The 25,237-nt window shown below is 41.2% G+C and overlaps 1 protein-coding gene across 7 annotated transcripts in view; it reads left to right on the top strand.

Annotated features, from left to right (window-relative positions):
- Positions 1-425: 425 nt before the first annotated feature.
- LOC114041211 (zinc finger protein 2 homolog) overlaps positions 426-25,237 on the top strand; it is a 33,179-nt gene continuing 8,367 nt past the window's right edge. Inside the window, exons 1-6 of one of the 7 annotated variants that reach the window (XM_027859559.1) lie at positions 426-478; positions 6,729-6,815; positions 19,469-19,601; positions 19,982-20,137; positions 21,658-21,784; positions 22,823-22,918. In XM_027859559.1, the coding sequence (XP_027715360.1) occupies positions 20,105-20,137; positions 21,658-21,784; positions 22,823-22,918 (256 nt within the window). In that variant the 5' untranslated portion in view covers positions 426-478; positions 6,729-6,815; positions 19,469-19,601; positions 19,982-20,104. Of the gene's footprint in view, positions 479-6,728; positions 6,816-15,785; positions 16,010-16,774; positions 17,354-19,423; positions 19,602-19,981; positions 20,138-21,618; positions 21,785-22,822; positions 22,919-25,237 lie in introns of those variants that run through there. The other 6 variants (XM_027859560.1, XM_027859562.1, XM_027859557.1 and 3 more) reach the window with 6 other exon arrangements.

Raw genomic sequence — 25,237 nt, 5'->3', positions numbered from 1 at the left:
GCCAAATAATTGTTTTAAAATAAATTTCTTTATGATTTATTATCAGAGAATGTTTGATTTGTGTACCTATTTCACATACCTACATACCCGGGGTTGTGAAAATATTTCTCAGGCGAAAAGGGGTGGGGAGTGTTAAAAGTTTAAGAAGCCCTGGTGTAGACCCAAAAGACCCGAGCAGCGTAGACCTGCCCCATCCTTCCCCTCCAATGGTCCAGGCCTCTCTCGGGGCGGGGTGGGGCCCGGGGAGGGGTGGGGCCAGGGGCGGGGTGGGGCGGGGCTCAGCCACCCGCCTCCTGCCTCTATCAGGGCCGGCTCCCCTGTTGCTCCGCCCCCCCGCCTCTTTGCGTCCCTCCTCCTCCCCTCGCCGCCCCGCGTGGACTACAAGCCCCAGAGTGCCCCGCGAAGGGCCCCGCCCCTCCCCTCCCCTCCCCTCCCCCGCGGCTCTCGGTGCCGGTGCTCGGCTGGCGGCGCTGAACAGGTGAGCGCGGAGGGAGGAGGGGGCCGAGGCGGTGAGTGAGGCGGGGCCGGGGCCGGGGCCGGGGCCGGGGCCGGGGGGTTGGGGGCGGGGGGCGCCGGGCCGCCTTAGTTGGGCACATCCCGGGGCGGCCGTGACGGGAGCGGCTCTAAGCGCCGTGAAAAAGCCCCCTCCGCCCCTCGGACGCCCCGTGGGGCTGTGGAGGCGACCCCTTTTCGAGGCCCCGGCGTGGCCCGAGCCTGGGGGTGTGGCCGGACTGCCCCAACCCGTTTTGTGTCCCCCGCTTTTAGCGCTTAGGATGTGCTTGTTGACTGACTCCTAGACCCCTGCACCGGTGTGGCCAGGCATGCCTTGTTTTTGGTTTTGTTTTTTTGCTAGGCAATGGGGTTAAGTGACTTGCCCAGGGTCACACAGCTAGTAAGTGGTATGTGTGCGAGGCCGGATTTGAACTCGGGTCTTCCCCACTCCGGGCCGGTGCTCTATCTGCTGCGCCCCCCACTCCCCCCACAGTGGTGCGGCGGTAAGGGGTTCCCTCTGGGAGGTGACCTCCCCCGAGGCCGTCCTGGGTCGCGCGTGGCCTCCCCAGTGAGCGCTGACCATCCCAGCCTCCTTTACATTGACTGCAGAGGAGCACCTGCGGCCAGGGCTCGACCCCTCCCGGAGCGGGGACCCCTCCCGGAGCGGGGACCCCTCTGCAAGCAGTCGTGTGGGACAGCGCCCGCCCCAGCCCCCTTTAGCCTCCCACCGCCTGCCCTGGATATCTGACCCATCAACTCGCCTCCTTAGAAAGCCTTTCTGCTTTTCTGCCAGAGGTCAGTGATCATGGTCCGGCGGCCGTCCCACTGACCCTGAGCTAGAGCTCTCGATGGGCAAGAATGTACTATAAAAGGAAAAACTGCCCGGAAGAAGACGAGGGTTTGGGGGAAAAGGAAATTTTGTGAAGGTAAAGCCTTATGAGACCAGTTTCTGGAAATAGCAGTGAAAAAAATGGTAGGGGTACAAGGCAGTGTGGTACACTGGGAGGAACACTATTTGACAGTTGACACCCAAGAACCGGGTTCAAATCCTGCTTCTGATGCTTGAAAACTTTATTGCCCAAGTTGACTAAAGCTCCTTGGGCCTGTGCTTTCCTCAGGGTGTGAAAAATGAAGCTCTGTGAGGTCTTTTCTGGCTTTAATGCTGTATTTCTCCCCTCTCCCACAATTGTCTATTAATCCACTGTTTTTCTGTATATATTGTAAGGCAATGCTCTTCTGTTCAGAGGCATTCAGTGACTCCTTATAGCTTCGTAATAAAATAGAAACTCTCCACCTTAGCATTCCCAGCATAATCTGACTCCAGCTATCTTTCCAGCCTTATCTCCCAGTACTGTGCATCATGTAATCTACATTCAAGCCAACCTGGATATTTTGCTAACCCCCCTCCCCCATTCTCTCCTCTTAGTGCCTTGGCTCAACTCACAGCATCTCAGCCTTCCTTCCATTCTGTCTCTGCTTGTTGAAATCCCTTTTTTCCCCCAAGGCTTGATTCAGGTGCCACATCTTCATGAAGCTTTCCCTAATTTTCCATTTCCTCCCTCCTTCACTCCTTGCTGGAAGTGATCTTTAGGTGCCTTTTACTTGGTAGACACTTAATAGATGTTTCTGGAATTGTACTGTGACTTGGGCTGAGAGGAAGCCATTTTTTGGGGGGGGGGTTGTTACTGTTCAGTGCTGACCCCATGTGGGGTTTTCTTGGCAAATACACTGAAGTGGTTTGCCATGTCTTTCTCCAGATCATTTTACAGATGAGGAACTGAGGCAAATTGGGTCAAGTGACTTGCCCAGGGTCCCAAAGCTAGTATGTGTCTGAGGCTGGATTTGAACTCATGAAGATGAGTCTTCCTGATTCCCAGCTTGCTCCCCACCGTGCCACCTACGAAAGTTAATTGTCTGGGGCACCTAGGTGACCCGGTGGATAGAGCTTTCCAAAAAAAAAAAGGAAAGTTAATTGTCTGGGGCACCTAGATGACCCAGTGGATAGAGCTTTCCAAAAAAAAAAGGAAAGTTAATTGTCTGGGGCACCTAGGTGACCTAGTGGATAGAGCTTTCCCCCCCCCAAAAAAGGAAAGTTGTCTTTATGCCATTATGAAAGGTATCAGTAAAAGCTGGCTCCATCTTGACGCCATGACTGATCTCCAGTGATCAGCCCTGCAACCTGTTGCTATCTTGATGTGCTTTTTTTTTTAATAAACTCTTTTTAATTCTTTGTCTTGAGTTTTGCCTGGGTAATCAGGGTGAAAGTCTGAACAAAGAATTTTCTTTTCAACAGTTCTTCCCCCAGAATATTCTTATTTGGAAGTGTCTCTGGAGTCTCAAGCTTGGTTTCCAAAGCCTTCCTATCTCTTGAGGCTTCTTTTGGGGAGGGGGGGCACTCAGTTTTGCTAATTAGAGGTGTCGGGTCCATGGATACCGAAGTGTCCAGGAGCCACCTGGACACCAAGCTGAGTGGCGTGTATGGCTGGTGGATGGAGTATCTGTGGCTCCAAGAAGCTGCGGCATGTGCAGCGGCCGCACCCCAGTAAACCATCTCAGCAGATGGGCTGAACCAGGGTGAGGCCTCAAACCTGTTGTTGAGTTGGGGGGGGCGGGGTCTTCTCCTAGCACGTGAAGACTTCATCCGTAGAATGGGTGGGTGAGGACATTTTGTTCCGGCTGCCCCGAAGGCAGCAGAAGCAGATGCTGTGAAGGGCTTGGAGCTTGGTGAGACATCAGACTGCAAGGTCAGCCACTGCGTCCTGGGACGTGACCAGTCATCTTGACTTTTGTCTTGCCACTGGACTTTGATGACTCAGAAGAGATTGCTCCTGGGACTGACTTCTGCAGAGTCTCTGGTGCTTCTCCTTTCTTCAAAGGAAAGATGAGGCCTGGTTTGGCATTGGAGCCTCAGGGAGACAAGGTTCCAGCAGTTCTCCAGCATCACATCCCTGAACGAGTTCCTCAGAATGGGGTCCAGTTGTGTCTTCTCCTCCCAGGTGAATTCCATGGCCACATCCTTGAGGGTCACTGATTCCTGAGTTCAAATTGGGAAGATGGCAGGGCCCATGCTCTTGCAGAATCAGCAGAGCCCTCCTCCGCTGTCCCTCCCCAGTCAGACTTCCTACAATCTGGCAACATTGATCTTTATGCTGTTGACTTCAGAAGCCCCGGGGATAGGTATTCAGACCAGTAGTTTTGATGAATTTTATTTTATTAAAGAGGTATTTATTAACAGATGTATTGTTAATGTATTTGAAAAGCTACTGACCTTGAACCACCAGTGAAAACAACTGAAGTGTATATCCTTATTCAACCGCCTTATTCATTGCCAACCGTGCTTGAGGTTGTCTGCTGTGCTGGAGATGCAAATGATGGTTGTCACACTCAGGAAGCTTACTGTCTAATGAGGGGGAGGGAATAAGGCAGGTACCCAAATACATAATAGAATATATACTGTTTGCTAAAAAATATGATAAGGCCAAAGAATTTAGGAGAATTGGAAAGAACCTGCTTCCTTTAATGTTCTTTTTTTGAGCCCTTGAAATTCCAAACTGGCAATTAAGTCCTGGACTTTTATCAGTGCAAACCATGATGTGATCCCCAAGAGTAACTCTCTTTCATCCTTCTTAATTTAAAAATGTCCCTGATAAAATGTATGACATGGAAATGAATCAGCAAAATGAGCGCTCACTTCCTAACCAGTGGAAGGCTATTGTAAAAAAATGTTATATCCACCCACATAATGGGATTTCTTTTTGAAGTTTAGTACTGTTTAGCTTGCTTCCACAGAATTTTAGTTGAGTATTTTTGAGTTCAGCCACAACTCATTGAGAGCAGTGCATTCTTATTTAATCAAATAAGTAAAAGTACAGTCCTCTTTGGAGGCAGATCCAGGCAGGGACAGTAGCCAGTTATATGACTAAAGGCAGAAGTCATTTTTCTTTTTGGGGCTTCATTTTCCTCCTCTGTAAAATGAGGGTGGGCTCACATGATCCGGAGGGTCTCTCTGTAGCACTCAGTTGTATCATCAGATGACCTATTTGCCTTTTTAGCCACGGGCAGTTTGTGGTGGTCATTCTTTTCAACTCAGCAAGTATATAGTAAGCTCCTACTGTGTTCAGAGGCATTGTGCTAGTCTTTGGGCAAGATGTAAATAAGATCCTTCCTGACCTTAATAGCACTTATATACTGGTAGGGGCAGCGAGGTGGTGCCGTAGTGCGTAGAGTACCAGACCTGGAGTCAGGAAGACTCCTCATGAGCCCAAATCTGGTCTCAGACACTTACTAGCTGTGTGACTCTGGGCAAGTCACTTAACTCTGTTTGCCTCAGTTTCCTCATCTGGAAAACGAGCTGGAGAAGGAAATGGCAAACCACTCCAGTATCTTTGCCAAAAAAACCCCAAACAGGGTCACAAAGAATTGGACCCCACAGTTCTTGATGGTGAAAATAGTTCATCATAAAATTTTTTGCAGATTCTTTTCAGCCTTCCATATATAAAGCTAGTGAGATTATCATAATAGCTTATGCTGCAGCCACTTTAATACATTTTCATCCGATCTCTCATAACAATGCTCTGAGATAGGTAGGGCAAGTAGTATTATACCCATTTTATAGATGAGGAAACTGAGGCCCACAGAAGTTAAGTGACTTACCCAAAGTCACTTAGGTAGTAGTAGTGGCAGAACTGAGAACTGTAGAGCTAATATCTGAAATGGAATTAACAAAATTTAAATGTTGCCACTCTTAAAATTGAGTTCATTTTCTCCTCTTGTGGTGTACTTCTAGACTTAGCTCATGGTTTCCTTATCCTACCTCCTAATAATCTCAGTTGTTTTCACATTTAAATGTTACGTGGATGTTCTATATTGTATCTAGTATTTGTGCATAGTAGGTGCTTAATAAATGTTTATTGAATTGAATTGTTCAGTCTTCCAGCTGTGGCTCAGTGAAAGAGACTGTGCATAGTGAAGGTAGAGTAGCACCATAGCGATCCTGCTGATTTCTTCTTTTGAGCCAAAAGGTGTCAGTGATGAGAGACTTTGCAGTCCAGCCTGTTCTTTATCTGCAGGGAGGGTTCACCTTCTAGAAATTGTCTACAGGCTGATGCCTGTTGGGTTTATAAGCCTGGGTCCCTGAAGTTCATGGTTAGCCCTGAAAAATTCTCTCTAATAATCATACATCAGGCAGCTGGCAGGCTTTGCTGTATTAGATGTATGAATTTGGAAACTCCACTTAACCTTTTAAAGCCACTTTTACTTATCCATTAAATGGGGATAATATTTGTATCATCTACGTTACAAGATTGTTGTGAAAATCAAATGAAGGAACAGATGTAAAGTATTTTGTAAGCCAGTGGATGCATTGTACGTTTTTAATCATTGGTGGAGGTTTTAAGAAGAGTATGCTAGTTATAGCTATCATAATTAGAACTGAAGCGTAGTATGTTCAACAGCTCTCAATTTGAACTGAGACTCAAATTAAGAGAATAGAAACCCCCAAATTTGAGAGATTAAATTACTCTGTTGTTATCCGATTCAGAATTTTCCTTTGTAACTAAAATAACTAATTTGGTCACATGTGGGTGACTGATACCGAAATTCACTTGTGCCCCATTAGCATTTTCTGATGATCTCAATTTGAGTGGCAGCATGGTATAGTTCACAGAGAATTCCCCCCTCCTCTCCTATTCACAGCATCTTCTGTTCTAGTCCAGAAGCATGCTGGCTGTGTGACCCTCGGCGGGTCACTTCATCTCTCTGTGCCCCAGGCAACTCTGTAAGACTATAAATTTTCTGCTCTCCCTTCACATAGCCACCCAGTCGCCAGATTGTTTCATAGCTTCTTTTTTATATCTCTTGCATCTACTCTCACCCAGCCTAATTCAGGGCCTGATCCTCATCACTTCTGTCTCTCCTGGTCTATTTCAGTAGCTGTCTCCAGGCCCGGGGCTCTCATCACTGTATTACTAATTGGTTCTAATTTCCTGATAATAGAAGCTATGGAATATGCCCATCCTTCCATGAAGGATGCAGATAGAGATGGCATTTCAGAATTCCAAGTTGGCTACATGATCTGCTCCCTATCCCCAAGTTCCCAACAGTAAATACCACATGGACCATCTCTGAGGAGTTCTGGGAACCATCCTGTGGTCCTTCTTGCCTGTCCCCTTTCCCTAAAGAGGAGTAAATTACAAATTTCTCTTCATCCTCCTCCCTTCCTTATTCCCCATGCACAGGAATTCTAGTTCTCAGAGAAGATTTGACCTCCAATTTTGAGGAATCCTGGATGCTGGAGCCAGAAGGCCCAAGGAACTTCTGTCTGGGTGAGTGAGATGAAAGCAAGTGAATGAGGGCTTACCACTAGCAGTATTTATGTGCTGTAGATCAGGGAGTGTTAAATTTGGGGGCAAGAAGACCTGAATTGGAATCCTCTCTTTAGACACTTGAGCAGTGTGATCCTGGCCAAGCCACTGAACCTCTGAGCCTCAGTTTTCATATCTCTGAAATGGGGCAGTTGGGCTCCATGGATTTCACTTCCTTTCTTGTGATAAATCTGATCCTATGAGAAGTCGTTGTTTAGAATTTTGGAGCGTGGAACTCTCTTGAAAGCATTCCCAAAGGACTCATGCTGTGCCATATGAGAGTTTTCCTAGACTTTCTTCAAGACAACAATCATCAAGCACCTACTGTGTGTCAGACGTGCTAAGTTCTGTAGAAAACAAAGGAAGCCAAGGGACAATCCCAGCTCTCAGAGAGTTAGTTCACAGTCTATTAGGGAAGACAATGTGCCAACAACTATTTAGAAACCTTCTCTATCTAGGATAAGTTAGAGCTAGTTAAGAGAGGGAAGCCTCTAAGATTAAGGAGGACTGGAAAAGGCTTATTATTTTTCTTTTTTTTAAGAAAAAGAAACAAACAAAATAACAGTAAAAAATATTTGACTTAGGCATCAAGTATTCTTAGCACCTGTACCCAAATGCCTGCCATTCCTACTCCTTTTCACTCAATGTTTCCCAGAAGCATTAGCTCCAGTTCCCAATTAACATCTGAACATAGTGGGAGAGGGACAACTGCATAGGGTAAACATGCTACAGTGTCAGGCTTGGTTGTCCTGACCCCTTGCGTTTGGGCTCTGCTACCTTCTGGAACTCTAGTCGCTGTGATCAGCCTTGATGGGCCCAGCACAAATGCTTTTTGTCCCCTTGTCTCATTGTCTCCTCTATGTCAGCTTCCCTCACGAGACTCTAGATTGTTAAGTGGGGTGTGCAGGAAGCATACCTTCACAATCACAGTCCATACTAGGTGTCATGGCCATGCCGCATAAAGAAACCAATGTTAGAAAGACATTCAAAGAAGGAACCAGCTCTCAGCCTTGTGGGAACATGGAGTCCAGGAATAAACAAATGGCTTTCTTCTGTAAGCATTAAAAGCTCACATTGAATTAGACTCTGGGAGAAAGGAATCATAAGATTATGGGGTAACATAATTCAAGTGCTGGAGGTCACCTAGACCAATACCTCATTTTACAACTGAAGAAATGGAGGCATAAGAGAAGTCAAGTGACTTAGACAAGGTTATACTGGCATTGAATGGCAGAGATAGAACTGGAATTTGGATCCTGTTCAGCATTCTTTCCAAGGCACCATGAGGCTTCTGAAGAGCTCCTTTTTATGCTTCTCTTTCTTTCTTTCTTTTTTTTTTTTTTTAGGCAGTTGGGGTTAAGTGACTTGCCTGGGGTCACACAGCTAGTAAGTGTCAAGTGTTTGGTCTGAGGCCAGATTTGAACTCAGTTCCTCCTGACTTCAGGGCTGGTGCTCTATCCGCTGTGCCACCTAGATGCCCCTGCTTCTCTTGAGTGTTTTGTTTGAATGTCAGATTTTCTATTTAGCTCTGGTCTTTTCATCAGGAATGCTTGAAAGTCCTCTAATTTGAGTGTATCTGCCAAGATACATTACATAAAAATAATTATTAAACATTTTTTGTACAAATAAAGTCAGATTTAAATAATTGGAGAAATAGTAATTGTTGATGGGTGGGCAGAGCCAATATAATAAAAATGACAATAAGAATAAGAGTCATTCCCCCAGGTGATAAATGGTCAAAAGATACGAACAGACAGCTTTCCAACGAAGAAATCAAAACAATTTATAGTCATATAAAAAATGCTGTAAATCATTATTGTTTAGCAAAATGCAAATTAAAACAACCTTGAGATATCATTTTACATCTATCAGAGTGGCTAAAATGATAGAAGGGGAAAACAACAAATGTTGGAGGGGATGTGGAAAAAGTAGGACACTAATTCATTTTTGGTGGACTTGTGGCCAAAGAATTATTAAACTACCTATCCTTTGACCCAGCGATACCACTACTAAGTCTGTTTTCAAAGATGATGAGGGAAAAAGGAAAAGAACCTACATGTTCTAAAATATTTGTGGCAGCTCTTTTTGTGGTAAAGAACTAGAAACTGAGGGGATGCCTGTCAGTTGGGGAATGGCTGAACAAGTTGTATATGATTGTAGTAATACTATTGTGCCATAAGAAAGGAGGAGCTCAATGATCTTAGAAAAACATGGAGACTTGCACAAGATAACGAAGAGAGAAATGAGCAGAACCAAAAAAAAAACATTGTATATAGTAACAGCAATATTTAAAGAACAACTTTGAATGAATAAGTTATTTTGACTATTATAAATACCCAAATTAACTACAAAGAACATATAAAGGAAGACAGTATTTGCATACAGAGAAAAAAAGGATAAATATTTGCATAGAATGATTTTGCATACATATATATGTATAGTGTGTATTTGTGTCTGATGGTAGCCATCTGTAGGACAAGGATGTGAGGGAGGGGAGAAAAAAAGAAATTTGCGTGATAACTTTATTATATATTTAAAAGGAATAGCCAATTGTATAAAACAGATTTGCATTTTCATGTGCAATTTAAAAACATTATACTGTTATGGAAATGCTTGTTTTATTCCATAATTTAAAAATAAAAAATTTAAAGTAATGTATCTTTAAAGGAAAAAAACTCAACTTTGAGATATCATCTCATACCTATCAGATTGGCTAAAATGATAGAAAGGAACAATGACAAATGTTGGAGGGGATGTGGAAAAACTGGGACACTAATACATGGTTGGTAGAACTGTGAACTGATCCAACTGTTTTGGAGAACAATTTGGAATTGTGCCCAAAGAGTTTTAAAACTGTGTATACGCTTTGATCCATCAGTGCCACTATAGGTCTGTTTGTTAAGTTGATCAGGGAAAAAAGAAAAGAACCTATGTGTTATAAAGTATTTGTGATAGCTGTCTTTGTGGTGGCAAAATGGAAATTGAGGGAATGCCCATTAATTGGGGAATGGCTAAACAAGTTGTGTTATATAATTGTGATGGAATACTACTGTTCTATGAGAGTTGCTGAGCAGGTTGATTTTAGAAAAACATGGAAAGATTTGCGTGAAATAATGAAGAATGAAATTAGTAGAACCAGGAGAACATTGTATATAGTAACAACAATATTGTTAAAGAATAACTGTGAACATCCAAGTTATTCTGAGTATTAAAAATATTCAGAACAACTATAAAAGACCTATGAAGATGCTATCTACCTCCAGAAAATTGATAAATAGAAGTATGCATAGTATGGTTTTACATATATACATATAAATATATATATGTAATGTATGTAAGTATGTGTGTGTATGTGTGTGAATTGGTGGTCTTTTCTAGTGTGGGGTGGGGAGAGAGGGAGACAGCTCGGGACTTAAAGCATAACAAAAAAAATTAAAAATGTTTTTAAAGCCCTCTGTTTCATTAAATGTTCTTTTTTTTCCCCCTTGAAAGATCATACTCAGTTTTGCTGGGTAAGTTATTCTTGGTTGTAATCCTAGCTTCTTTGCCTTCTAGAATATATTCCAAACTCTCTCTTCTTTTAACATAGAAGCTGCTAAATCTTGTGTGATACTGACCATGGATCTTCATAAGAGACTTTGTCTTCATTTGACAAAGGAGAAAAAGGAGAGCTCTTGGCAAATGTCCAATATTTCTGTGAAATATAAGGTCAAGTTCTCAGCTGAGAGATGATGTAGGGTAGCAAACAAATAGGAACTTTGGGGAGGAATGAAAAGATTTGGAAAAGCTGCTGTGGTGAGAGGAATTATGAGTCATGTAAGGAGATGCAACGGCCCAGATGAACTTAATGTAACCTGAATTTGTAGCGTACGCAGCCAAGCTGGTTCATGATTTTCTCATCTCCAGCAGCATGTGAATAAGAATGAAGGCTACTGCCTTACTTGGAAGTCATTATCCAAGGCTGAGGCTTGCATAAGTGATCAACCCAATTTCCCTTTTCTTATCTCCATGGCCTAATGTTTGTCTCCATTCTCAGAAAATCCTTCATCCCATTCATTAATTATCCAGATCATTAATAATTAGAAAGATTCTCAGATTGGTAAAAGTGATGAGAATCACAGATATTGCAGTGATGTGGATATTTGGTATGAGAGTTCTTGATCTTTTCCTTTTGACCTATGGGAGGGCAGGTCAGAGGGACAAAAATTGTTATTTTAAATTAATGAACAATTCATTACAATATCACTGTTACTGTATACAGTGTTCTTCTGATTCTCACTTTGCATCAGTTTATATGTCTTCTCAGCGTTTTCTGAAACCATCCTCTTTCTTACATCACAATATTCCATCATAGTCATACCACAACTTTTTCAGCCATTCGCTAGCTGATGGACATTTCCTCAGTTTCTGATTTTTTGCAGCCACGGAAAGAGGTGCTATAAATATTTTTGTACATATAAGTCCATTTCCTTTTTCTTTGATATTTTGGGGATACAGACCGTAGTAGCAGTAGTGCTGGATCAAAGGGCACACACAGTTTTATTGTCCTTTGGGCACTGTTCCAAATTGTACTCCAGAAGGGTTAGGCCATTTCACAACTCCACCAAACACAATTCTGGCTATCAAACAGAGAAAATTAAAAACATGAAGCTGTTCAGATAGTGATCCAACCAGTCATCTGGGACTAGGATGGGTGAAAGGCAAGGTGGGGTGAGGAGTGGGGATCATGCCATGTCAATTAGAGTTTACTAATGTTGATCCCATTCCCTTTGCCCACCTCCTTTTTGTTTTAGAAGATTGAGGCAGGGGCAAAGAGGATATGATGGAGAAAATGTAATTCTCCTAACTAAATGTGTGTGGGATGCATTCACCTGTGGAGGAGGGTAGAAGAATGGATTAGGAAGAGCAACCTGGCATCATTCTTCAGACGTGAACATACTTCTTGTTCTAGAGGAAAAATATATTTGTATCAAAATTGGGTGTTTATTTGCTGCTTAAAGTGCCATTAAGGATTTTTTAGCTTAAACCTCTTGAACTATTGTCAAGAACCCCCAATGTGTCCATGAACCACCTAATGGGAAGTGCTGCTAAAGGACTAGTAGTGAATTATGCTGTCCATTTCCTGAAAGGACGATAAACTCAACATAGAAGGAGGCATGATATTTTTGAATGTGGGAAACACATGGATTTTAAAAATTGTGTTTATTATAAGGGCTTTGGTTTTCCCTTTATTTAGGGAGCACAGACGTTCAAAAAGAAATTTAAAAAATAAAGAATAGTAACTATTTAAAAAGTCATGGGCTGTAACAGAATCTATTATGCCTCAGGTGAATACAAAAAAACAGGGTGGGCAGTTATGATGTGATATCAGACATCACAGTTGAAAAATGAAGATTAAAAGGGATTACCAGGGAAATTACAACGCGTCCAAAGAGGGAGTGGTATTGTTCAGTTGTGTTTGATTCTGTGTGACCCCCCCCCACCCCGGAGGTTTTCTTAGCAAAGATATTGGAGTGGTTTGCCCTTTCCTTCTCTAACGTGTCCCAATTTTAAAAATGAGGAACAAAGGCAAATAGGGTTAAGTGACATGCCCAGGGTTACACAGTTGGTGTCTGAGGTCAGATTTGAACTCAGATCTGAGTTGACTCCACACCTGGCACTCTATCTACTGTACCACCTACCTACCGTAAAGATATAGCAGATAATGAAATAATATGAATATTTAGTATATATGCAAGAAGTGACATGTATGTGGATCTGAATAGGATCTAAGAAAAGTGGGCTATAATGCTGAAAATTATTACATGACAACTGAAAAACATAAATCTGTTTCTGAGCTTCTCATATGAATTTTACAAAGAATGACCAATGACCATCAAAATTGATCAACAGAGAAAAGCTAGAATCTTACCCAAGCATAACGAAATTTAAAACAAGAATAATCAACAAAATGTATTTGAATGAAGGATTAAAAGTAAAGTGGAGCAAGGCTATCTAAGAGCAGGCTCAGTCCCAGGGTTTGAGTTTTAGTCTCACCTGCAGGGATGCTGGTCATATTACTTGGCAATTCTGAGCTCATGGCTTATTGTAAAGTGTAACGAGAGTCCTGCTCTGCGTGTGTCGTAGGCTTGTTGTGAGGATCCCATGCTGCTGTTTGTGAAGGGTTTTGTAAATTAAGTCATCCTCCAGATAGGAGCTAATGCGTTTTCACATGATTGATTCTGGCCCGCTTAAATTTGAAAACTCCATTTTGACCTGAGAAATAGAATGTAAATCAGTTTACTTTCTGTCAGTGGAGGGAAGAGGATTTATTTATATGTATGTGTGATGAGTATGTGTCTGTATGTATGTTTTGTTTGTTTTTTCTTCAGATGCAGAGACCAGTTTTGAAGTGAATAAGACTCCTACAAAGTTAAGCCTTTCTGTTGAAGAATCTCACTAGCAAAGATTCATGAGGGATGGTCCTTGTGACTTCAGTTTGAGAGAAATCTGTGACTGATATCGAGAGAGAGAAAAACCAACATAGCCACTATGAATTTAATAAAGCTAGCAAGAATTTCAGGCCACGTTCAGTCCGAATTCACTGTAAAAAAAAATGATCTCAGGGAATGACTTTTCAGTATAGTGAATATTGGGAATGCTTTACTGAAAAGGTTGGCCTTATTCAGTCTTAAGAGAAGCCTCCTGAAATGAAAATGTATCAGGGTAATCAGCTTGAGATCAGATATCATTAGACATCTGAAAAACTGTACTGATGAAATGCTTTATATATGTAATTAATATAAGGAGGTCTTCAGTCAGAACTCAAAAAACTCTTTGTCCATCAGAAAATTCACTGTGGAAAGAAATCCTGTGAATATAATGAATGAGGAACGATTGCCTTAATCCATCATTCATCTCTTACTTGGCATCCTAGATTTCGTACTGTAATGAAAATAAGTGCTTGTCATCAGTGTGAAATCTAGACCATATTAGATATCAGAAGATTGGTCTTAGAGAGAAGCTTCATAAAAATAATGAATGTGTAAAGGCTTTCCCATACAGATCATTCCTTTTTTTAGCCATCAGAGAATTCACATTGGAGGGAAACTTTATGAATGTAATCAGCGTAGAAGGATTTTCTCTCAAGAGTGCCTGTATTGCTTTTCATTGCAAAACCTGAACTGGAGAGAAATTTTATATATGTAATCAATGTGTAATCTCCGAGCTTTGCTATACATCAGAATCAATACTGGAGAGAAACCTTATGAATGTTATCAATGTGGAAAAACTTTCACACAAAACTTTAAACTTACCACAAAGTCTATGGACTGAAGTTTTGATTTCTCTCCCTTCTGTTGTGGAATGAGCTCCTCAGGCCAACTAGGGAGTGTTTTTATTTTTCAGGCTTGCTGCTCTGAGATTTCATTGAAAATGTTTCAAAATCCTGAGCCATCCAAATAGAGGACAAACCAGGGTAGGATTGATGGGCTTTAAAAGCGGTAGTGATGATACCTATAGAATGTGGAAAAAAAAAACACAACAAAAAACAAAAAAACTTCAAACTTGCTAAATATCAGAGCATCCACACTGGAGAGAAACCTTATGAATATAATTGATATGGAAAGGCTTTCACACAGAACTCCAAACTTGCTTGACATCAAATAATACACTCTGGAGATAAACCTTATGGATATCATCAATTTTGAAAGGTTTTTAGATGTACCTACCCACTTGCTACTCATCTGAGAATCCACACTGGAGAGAAACTTTATGAATGTCATCAATGTGGAAAGACTTTCAGATGCAGCTCCAGTTTGCTGGATTTCAGAGAAACCTTACATCTATATAATCAATGTATTAAAGCCTTCAAGTAACAGTCTTCCCTTAATTCCCATCAGAGAATTCATACTAGATAGAAATTTTATCACTCTAATGATTGAGGAAAGGCAGTGAAATGGAGTATACAGCTTTTTCAATATCAGAAAATTCATTCTGGGGAGATGCCCTATGTGGATTCAGTGGGGAAGGCCTTCAGTCAAAGGTCATCTTCTACTTTATCTCAGAGGATTTATAGTGGAGAGCGACCTTAGGATTTTGCTTAATGAGAACGTGCTTTTCTCTGGAAGAGGGAAATTACTAGACATCAGAATATTCATATGAGAAAGAAGACTTATAAAAGCAGTGAATATGCAGAGCTCATACTTAACTCTACACGGGAGAAAACCAATGGATATTAGTAATGAGGTGTAGACTTAGAAATTCCAAATTTAATAATGTTTATAAAGACCTATAAATGTAATGAATTTTTCTCTGAAATCCTAATGTTTTTAATTTCTCCTCAGTTACATTTTGTAGCATTTATAAATTAGCTTCAGCCATTCCCCAGTTGATTGGTACTCAATATTTCCTGTTCTTTGGTGGCACAGAAAGTCCTGGTATAATTTTTTTTTTTGCATTTATTTTTGTAGTGATTTCTTTAAGCATCTAGGTTCTGCAATGGATAGAGTTCCACGCCTGGAACCATAACACCTGAGTTCAAAATTCAGTCTCTTACGTTTACTAGCTTTGTGACCCAGGGCACGTCACTTAACCTATTCCTGCTTGATTTTCCCTCTCTGTAGAATGGGGATAGTAATAGCACCTGACACCGGACTTATAGGGCTGATAAGTGGAACAAATGAGACAGCACTTGTTAAGAGCTTGGCAAGCATTATATCACAATGGAAATGCTAGCTAGTAATAATAATTATCACTATAATTGTCATCTTTATTGTAATTCCTTGGATCATAAATCTCATAGTAGAGTTGTAGGCCAAAATGTGTGGACAGTTTAGTGACTTTTCATTCAAATTAATATTCAAAACAGTGTAGAGGAAGGCACTAGTAGTAACAGATAATGCCCTTGGTTTAGAATCAGGAAGATGGGTTTAAATCCTGCTTCATATGCTCTCTGGCTCTGTGATTCTGGGCAAGAAATAACCTCTATGCCTCATCTCTAAAGTAAGGAGGTTGGCCTTCCTGGCTTCTATGGTCCCATCCAATGCTTAATATGTGTTCTTATAAAAAATGCGTTCTATGTCTCTGCAGCCTCTTAAAATGATCCATGAAGGAGGTCTAGCAGGACTGAATATGAAACTATAGCACAAAGCAAGAGTCATCCAAACTGCTTAAAAGTAAGCTTGAGAAACTGAAGAGATCAGATGTGTAATATTCTAAAGAAAATGAGAATACTAATTCTTGTGGTCAATAAATCCAATGAACCCAACTATGGAGCTAGGATTTACTAATCACTACCAAGTGTTAGAAAAGATGGAAAGCAGTCTGGCATGAACTACAAATGGATACATGACTTAGATAGAAAAGATCCCCTCAAACATTAGAGGAAACATGGAGAAGATACGTTTTCGGTTTTGGATAGAGGATGAGTTTGTCGCCAAAAAAGGGACAGAGAGCATCACAGAAAATAAAATGGGCAGTTTTCATCACATTAAAACACAGTATCTAAAATGTTAAGGGAAGCAGTTAACTTGGGAAAAGATTTGAAGCAGGTTTTCTTGATAAAGACTTCACATTCAAGGTATATGAAGAGGAGGCACAGATTATGTAGAGTCATATGAAGTATAGACACAATAGACATATGGTAAACAGGCAGTTTTTAAAGGAAGAAATGCAAATTAGTAACCGTATGAAAAATGTGGGCCATGTTTGTAATTACTAATTCAAATCAATAATAATTAGAAAGATCTCTCAGATTGGTAAAGGTAATAAGAGTCACAAATATTGGAGGGAATTTGTTTTTCTTGATTGGGTTTTTGGTACAAGTGTTTTGTGTCTTTCCCTTTTCACCTGTGGGAGGGGAGGTCAGAAGGACAGAAATTGTTCATTAATTTTAAAATGAAATTTAAGTTAAAACATTCTGAAACACTAATAATTAGATAATGCAATTGAATAAATTCGTGTTCTACCGCACACCCTTGCAATTGGCAAAGATGAACTCAAAACATCCAGTTTTGGGGAAACTGTGGGGAAAATGGGCACATTAATTTACTGTTGGTAAAGCTGCAAAGCTGCAAAAGTCACTAATTGTGTACACCCTTTGACTCACTGGGGGGATTTTCCCATAAATCAAAGAAGAGGCAGGGACCTAAGTGTATGACTCCTTAACAGCTATATTTGTTATGACAAAGATCTGGAAACTCAGGTGTGATGCCCCACAATAGGGCAATGGCTGAATAAATTTTGATAAAGGAATAAAATGGAACACAAATATGGTACAAAACAGGCAATTTCAGTGAAACCTGGGAAGAGCTATGTAAACTAATGTGTAGTATGTAAAATCAAGAGACTATTTGGTAATAATGATATTGTAAAGGTCACACTTTGACAGATGCTGTAATTATGATTATTGTATTGACCGCTGTTGCAGGGGAATTATCAGGATCTGAACTACTTGTCTCCTGAATGAGAAATGATGAATAAGAGATATAGAATAAAGTGAATTTTGGGATATGGACAGGGTAAGAATTTATTTGGCTTAGCTATGTTCTTTCCTAAGAAATTATATTTTTTAATAATTATTTAGCATTTTATTTTTTCTCCAATTTCATGTACAAATCCATTTGTAACATTAATTTCCCCCCCCCCCCCCAGATTCTCTCCTTTCCTCTCATTCTCCCCTCATTAGGAAGGCAGGCAATTTGATGTAAGGTATACATATGCAGTCATGTAAAACATGTCCATACTAGTCATATTGTGAAAGAAAACACAGATCAACCCCCCCACGAAAAATAAATTTTAAAAAAGTATGCTTATCAAATGTGGATGGTTTCTTTTTTTTATCATTTTCACCAATTGTGAAGGCATGTCAAGAAATTAGAAAATGGTCTTAATGACTTTCTCTTACTATTGTTGCTTTGGAATGTTTTCGTGTGGTCATTAATAGTAGTTAGCACTCTTGAAAACTTCGTATCCTTTCGGCACCCATCTATTAGAAATGACTCTTGGTAAACAATGGTGTCAGTTCTCTATATATCTTGGAGAGAAATAAATTTTTTTTAAGTGAAAAATTTTATATTTTTTCTGATTACATGTAAAAATAATTTTAGCGTTAGTTTTTTTTAAATGTTGAGTTTAAAATACTCTCTCTTCTCTCTCCCCAACTTGACAAGACAAACAACTTGATATAGATTAAATATGTACAGTCATGCAAAACAAATTTACATATTAGCCATATTGCAAAAGAAAGCATAGACCCAAAAAAAAAAACCCAAGAAAAATAAAGTTTAAAAAACTATGCTTTGATATGCATTCAGATTCCATCGGTTTTTTCTCTGGAGGTGGATAGCATTTTTTGTCATAAGTCCTTCAGAGTTGTCTTGGAAAATTGTTGCTGAGAATGCCTAAGTCATTCACTATTGATCATCATACAATATTACTGTTACTGTATACAGTGTTCTCCTGGTTCTCCTCACTTTGTTCATAGAAATCTTCTGAGGTTTTTTTTCCTGAAATTGTCATTTTTTATAGCACAATAGTATTCCATCACAGTCATATACAACAACTTGTTCAGCCGTTCCTCAATTTCCACTTATTTGCTGTCACAAAAAAAAGTGCCATAAATACTTTTGTACATATAAGTCCTTTCCTTTTTACTTTGATATCTTTGGAATACAGACCTAGTAGTGGTGCACAGGTTTATAGCACTTTGGGCATAGTTCCAAAATGCTCTCCAAAGTGGTAGGATCAGTTCATAGCTCCACCAGCAGTCTATTAGTGTCTCAGTTTTTCCACATCCCCTGCAACATTTGTCGTAATAGTCAATCTGAAAGGTGTGAGATGGTACCTCAGAGTTGTTTTAATTTGCATTTTTCTAATCAATAGTGATTTAGAACATTTTTTCATATCTAAAAATCACTTTAATTTCATCTGGAAACTGCCTGTTCATACCTTTAACCGTTTGTTATTGGGGAATGACTTGTGTTCTTATAAATCTGACTTGGTTATCTGTATATTTAAGAAATAAGGCCTTTATCAGAGAAACTTGCTGTCACTGTGTACAATGTTTTGGTTGTTCTGTTTCTGTTTTATGGGTGAGTTCATCTCATTTGTATTCACAATTATGATTACTGTGTATTTCCCTCCCGTGGTGAAAAGACTGGAGCAGTCTTTTCTAAGTCTCTTCTAAGAGGCCATCCTGGAGCCCAGGGCCCCTTTTGACTCCTAGATGGCTTCCCCAAAACTGTCATGAGTGAATTATAATAACTGAAAAGACAGAGTCTGAGGAACGCAATTTTGTAGTAAAGCATGCGTAATAAACTGGGTCCAGGGTCCCTCAGCAGGCACAAAGACTTTGAATACAGGTTTTGTACAGATATTTATACATTTAAAAAAAAAATAAGGGTACAAAATAATGCAGGATTAAGTAATCTGTTTTTTATTGGGGAATAGATTTGAGATTTTCCAAGTTGGGAGCAGGAGAATGTGCAGGTGGAATTTCCCCCAAATCAGGTGATTTAGAGGAATAAGTCTCAGAATGGAAGTTGTTTACAAAGTGGAGTCAGTTTGATTCTCGTGTCAGAGCAGATTAGCTGGAAGCCTGAGCCCTTGAAGCTGATGTCACTGCCTTCTCTTAGAGCTGAGATCACCCTTCCTCCTGGGAGCCAGCTGTGCATTTGAAAAGCCCCAGTAGTTTTGAACCAGGACCCTGCCCCTGTGTCTGCTGGGTGCCTTTTCCGTTGGACCTTATCCTCCCAGTCTGACCTCTTGGTGAGTGTTTACAGGGATACAAGGAACATGCCTTCTTCCCAGGCCTAGCTGCTGGGCCAGCCCTCAGCCCCTGCTTCTTGTCCAGGCTCTCCACGATATCCCAGATGTCCTTGGGCAATAGCCTCTGCTTTACCAATGGATCTGGGATTCCAAACCCCTTCCTGCCTCTCAGGTCTCTCTGTAGGAAGATGAGTGAGACAACTGGGGCAGAAGAGAAGAAATAAGAGAAAGTGAAAAGTAGTCTTTGAGTTTAGATCATCCTTGTTTATAAGCCTTATTCTATCTGCTGGCCCCCTCTTCTGGTTGTACTTTCTCCCCTGAGGGCTGTCCCAGGAGCTTTGTAACTCCTCAGGGGGCTCACCCTCTGTAAATCCTTGTAGGCCAGCCCCTTGCCTAGGAGGTGAAGGGAAAGACGTCTCCCGCCCCAGGATCCTTCTCCCTCCTCTGCTCAGCCTGAAGAGGACCAAGACCTGAGCCAAGCAAAAAGCCTGGAACCAGAGAGAATGGCCCTTGGACCCCAAAGACACCCATGGCAGGTGAGTACAGTACAACCACAGCCTTGACCAGGGGTGGGGTGGGGAACCTGTGGCCTCGAAGCCACATGTGGCCCTCTAGGTCCTCGAGTGTGGCCCATTGACTGATTCCAAACTTCACAGAACAAATCCACTTGGATTTGAGTAACATCAGCAAATATGCTCACTACCATAGATACAGAAGATTGTCTATGAAGCTGTCAATCTTTTTTACCTAATAATTGTTTCTTTTAAAAAATAAATATGAAATTGAATCCAGTAGTAACAACATTGCCCTGCTTTCTTCTGTTGTAAACATTTTCATTAGCTCTTTTCCATCTCTAGCAATAATTTTACACTCAATTTGCTGCCCTTTCGGTTTTGATTTTTAAGTTCTCCCCCATTACACATGATTGAGAATTGTTCCTAAATAATAGAACCTCTGAAAAAGTGAATCCTAACACTAATGGACATGGCTGGTAATGAAATGAGAGGGCATCAAATAACAATACATTGGCCAAACGTGTTGTGTATGTAACAGGTTGGAAAAATAGATGACCCCTCTCATGTATCAAGGCATTTTCACATCTGACCAACCTCTTGTATTTCATCCATCAGTCAGCCTCTTACCGGATTATCCTGACTCTTGCTCTCCATTGTCCTAGAATTTTAGGGTTATATTTAGGTGACTTATTTCTCATAAACTGGCAGTGTCTCATGAATTAGCTCAATCTCCAACCCCAGGTAATAAAATATTAATTTATAATAAATGAAGGAATGCTTATTTCCCATCATAATTACTCTTATATTTCTATATGATGAAATATGAAAATTAATGAATATATGCCATTAACAAGTGAAAGCAATCATAAAGCAAAGACATAAGATGCGTTGTTTGTGACAGATCTTCTCTTCTCACCTCAAGTGCTCAATATAACCATAAATAACTCTTCCTCAATTGGTTGAAAACAGTTGCGTACTACTTAATATAGTCCAGATTGTTATTACTATCTTTTAAGAGTCTTCTTTGTGTTTTCTTATGGATAAGGAGTTTCAGATTTTTAGGAACTTGACTAGATTATTCCTTTTTCTTTTCTCCTTTTTTATCGATCACATGTGGCGTTGTTTCCCCCAGAATACAGAGTACTTGCCAACTTCTCACTAACTCTTCAAAGAATTTTTTTTAAACATGTCACTTTGAGAGTTCCGATGAGGGAGAAATTGCACATCATCTTTCTCCTCCACAGGTCTTCATACCTTACTTCTGGTACACATACTTTCTCCTTGATTCTACAGGGAGAAGCATTTCATAATAAGATATTTGTCAACTTTATTCCAACTGCAAATATAAAATGCTTTTCTCAGTATTCCATTGGGCTCTTAACGACTATGGCTTTAAAGGTTGGCTCTGACACTCGTAAGTCATGTGACTGTTAGGAAACCCCTTCTCCGTGCTTCAGTTTCCTCTATACATTGATGAGGGTTGGACTGGATGAATTCTGCAGTTTCTTTCAGCTCTAAGTCTCGTGAATTCTGATGGTTAGGAGTCACTGACATTCAAGGATGTGGCTGTGGACTTCACCCAGGAGGAGTGGGGCCTCTTGGACCATTCTCAGAAACAGCTCTACAAGGAGGTGATGCTGGAAAACTCCCAGAACCTGCTCTCCCTGGGTAAGCAAACTCCTCTGGGAACTTGGAATCTGCCATCAAAGAAGTGTCTCCCTTTCTTCTCTAGTGTGTAAGGTGGGAGTATTTGTCACTTATTAGAAAGGCAAAATTGGTGGTTTCTCAACAAGGTGCTCCAGCTGCCTGGTTTTCCTGATAAATTGTGGTTGCATTTTGTGATAGGAAGCTGTCACTTTCCTATTTGAAGTAACTTCAGGTTGCAAAACAAACAAGGGTATAAAATCTCAGACTTAGAGCTAATCTCAGAGGCCATCTAGCCTAGCCTCTACCTGGACATGAATTTTGTCTGCAAAATCTCTAAAATCTGTTCATGAAGTTTTTCCTTGAAGAAGGGCAGTGAAGAAACCCCCTACCCCAAAAGAAAACCCCTTCCTCCTTGGGATGGGTCGTCTTTAAAAAGCTCTGCTTGTTGACAAGCCTAAAGTTTTAGCTCTTTTTAGCTTCCGGTTTTGCCTTCCATGTAGTAAGTTTATCTTTTTTCTTCTTTTATTCTTCCCCAAAATTCCAGCACAGATAGTGGGAGAGAAAGAGAAAGGAATAAGCATTTTTATAAACTTACTATATGCCAGGCCCTATGCTAAGTACTTTGTACATTTTATCTCATCTGATCCTTACAACACCCTGTGATTTGGGTGCTGTTTTTACCCCCATCTTTTATGTGGAGAAACTAAAACAGAGGCTAAGTGACTTGCCCAGGGGCACACAGCTACTAAGCGTTTGAGGCTGGATTTGAACTCAAGTTTTCCTGACTCCAGGCCCAGGGCTCTCACCACTGAACTACAAGCTGCCTATTATTTCTAGATAGTGGAATCTGTGCACTGTGTCCATCCTTCTGTGAAGGAGGCAAAGAGAGAATTTTCTAGTTCCAAATTAGCTGCCTTATCTTCTCCCTGCCCTCATGCCCATCCTTGATGAGTCCTGCTGACCACCTTGTGGTCCTTACTTATACTTCCCCTATCCCTAAAGAGGAGTAAAACATAACTTTCCCTCCATCCTCATCTCTCCTTTATCCACCTTGCCAAGGAATTCCACTTCTCAGGGAAGATTTGATCTCCCATTTTGAGGAAAGAGAACCGTCATGGATCCGGGATCAGAAAGGCCCAAGGAACTCCTGTCCAGGTGAGTGAGATGAAAGCAAGGCCATGAGGGCTGTCATCAACAGAAGCATCTGTGTTATAGAGAAGGGAATGCGAGTCTTGGGGGCAAGAAAACCTGACTTGGAATTCTTGTTTAGATGCTGGGAATGTTACTGAACCTCTAAGCCTCAGTTTCCCTATCTGTGAAATTTAGAGGTTGAACCCCACGGCCTTTCACTCTCCTTCTAGTGATAAATCTGTGAATCCTATAAGACGTCATTGTTTAGAACTTTGCAACATGGAAATCTTATGACAGCATTAAGAGCTGAAACTATCCCACTTGAGTTCTTTCCTAGACCTTCAAGTGAGCAGGCATTTATTAAGCACCTCCTATGTGCCAGACACCGTCCTAAGTACCATAGATAGAAAGAAAGGCAAGGGACAGCCCCTGTCCTCAGAGAGTCACAATTTAATGGGGAAGACTACGTGCGAACAATTATGTGGAGACCTGCTTTAGCCAGGATAAATTAGAGCTAATCCAAGAGAGGGAGGGCAGAAAGATTAAGGTGGACTAGAAAAGGCCTATTGTAGAAGGTAGGCTTTTAGGTGAGACTTCAGGGAAGCCAGGGTGAGCATTCTAGGTATAATGGGCAAGCAGGGAAAACACATGGAGTCAGGAGATGGAGGATCATACTTAAGGAACAGAAAGGAGGCCTGTATCACGGGATTATCACATGTGGAGGGGCAGTGAGGTGAAAGGAGACTGGAGAGATAGGGGAGGGGAAGATGGTGAAGAGCTTTAGCAACCAGAGGATTTTGCATTTGATCCTGGTGATAAGGAGCTGATTGAGTAGGTAGTGACATGGTCAGAAGTGTGCTTTATATAGGAAGATGGATTTGACAGCTCTGTGGAGGAGTGAGTGGGCTGGAGAGAGAACTGAGGCAGGGAGACCAACCAGAAAGCTCTTGCAATACCACAGGTGTGAAGTTATATAGACCTGAACCAAGAAAGTTTCAACATTGGGAGAGACGGTGTATGAGAGAGAGGGTACAAAAATAGAATCAAGAGGACTTTGCAAAATATCAAAATGGGGGATGGGAGTATGTGGCAGAGATGGGGAGTACATGCTGCCTAGGTCGTGAGGCTGAATGCTTGGGAGGGTGGTGCCCTGGATAACAATAATCAAGTGAGAAGATGGGAGGGTTGGTGGAAAAACAAATGAGTTTAATTTTGAACATGGGAGGAGGAGAAGAACCAGGAGAGAGCAGTGTTCCCAAAACCTGGAAGAGAGGATCCAGGAAAAAGGGGAGTGATTGACGGTGTCAGAGGTGGCAGAGCGGTCAAGAAGCATGAGGATTGAGAAAGGGCCATTGGATTTGGCAACTGGAGATGATTCATAACTTCAGAGGGAATTGTTTTAGTTGAACAAGGAAGCTGGAGGCCAAACTGCAGAGAGTTTCAAAGAGAGTGAAAGGAAAGGAGTTGGAGACAACAATTGTAGATGACCATCTCTAGGTATTTAGCAGTGAAAGGGGAGAAAGATACAGAGCAATATCTAGTGGGGATAAATGGAGGCTTTTTTGAGTATCCAGGAGACCTGATTTTGTTTGTGACAGTAGAGGAGACAGTAGACAGGGAGGGATTGAAAATTAGTGGGAAAAAATGGAAATGAAAGAAGAGGGAATATTCTGAGGGGAATGATCCAATCCAATAATCTAATTAATTTTTATGAAGAATTTACTATGTGCAGGGCACTCTGCTAAGTGCTGGGGATACGATTAATCAAAAAAAGAAAATCCCTGCCCCTAAGGAGCTTACAACCTAATGCAGTCAGCATGCAAAAGGAGTAAAGAAAGAGTGGGGGAGGAGGGAAAGAAACCAGGGCATTTCTGGTGTGGGGGCATCTTATTCTGCGTAGTTGAAACTAGCCAGAGCAGCAGATGCAGAGCGGAGAGAACCAAAAAGTCCAGTTTCTACCCTCCCAAATGGAAGGCATTGGGAGAACTTTCGTATTTCCCTCTCTAGCCTTCTAATCAGAGGGTAGAGTTTGGAGCTGGATTGATGAGATTAGAGGTGATGAGCTTAACCTGAGAGGGTTAAAATGGGATGAATTGGGATCATTAATGCAGGTAAAGGGGTTTGCCTCGGTAAGCAGAAGGGCCACCTCTTCATGGGAGACTAGAGCTAAGGAGGAAAAGGAGGAGAGCTTTTGGCATTTGTTTAATTTTTCATTGAAATATGAAGCCAAGTTCTCAGCTTAGAGGATGTGGAGGAGAGCAAAAGGAGGGTCAAGGAGGGATGAAATGATTGGAAAAACCAATATGGTGAGTGGGATAGCGAGTCAGATAGAGATATAGGATT

Source organism: Vombatus ursinus, unplaced genomic scaffold, assembly GCF_900497805.2.
Source record: "Vombatus ursinus unplaced genomic scaffold, bare-nosed wombat genome assembly UNPS02014170.1, whole genome shotgun sequence".
NCBI lineage: Eukaryota > Metazoa > Chordata > Mammalia > Diprotodontia > Vombatidae > Vombatus > Vombatus ursinus.
This window is presented reverse-complemented; position numbering and strand designations above follow the sequence as displayed.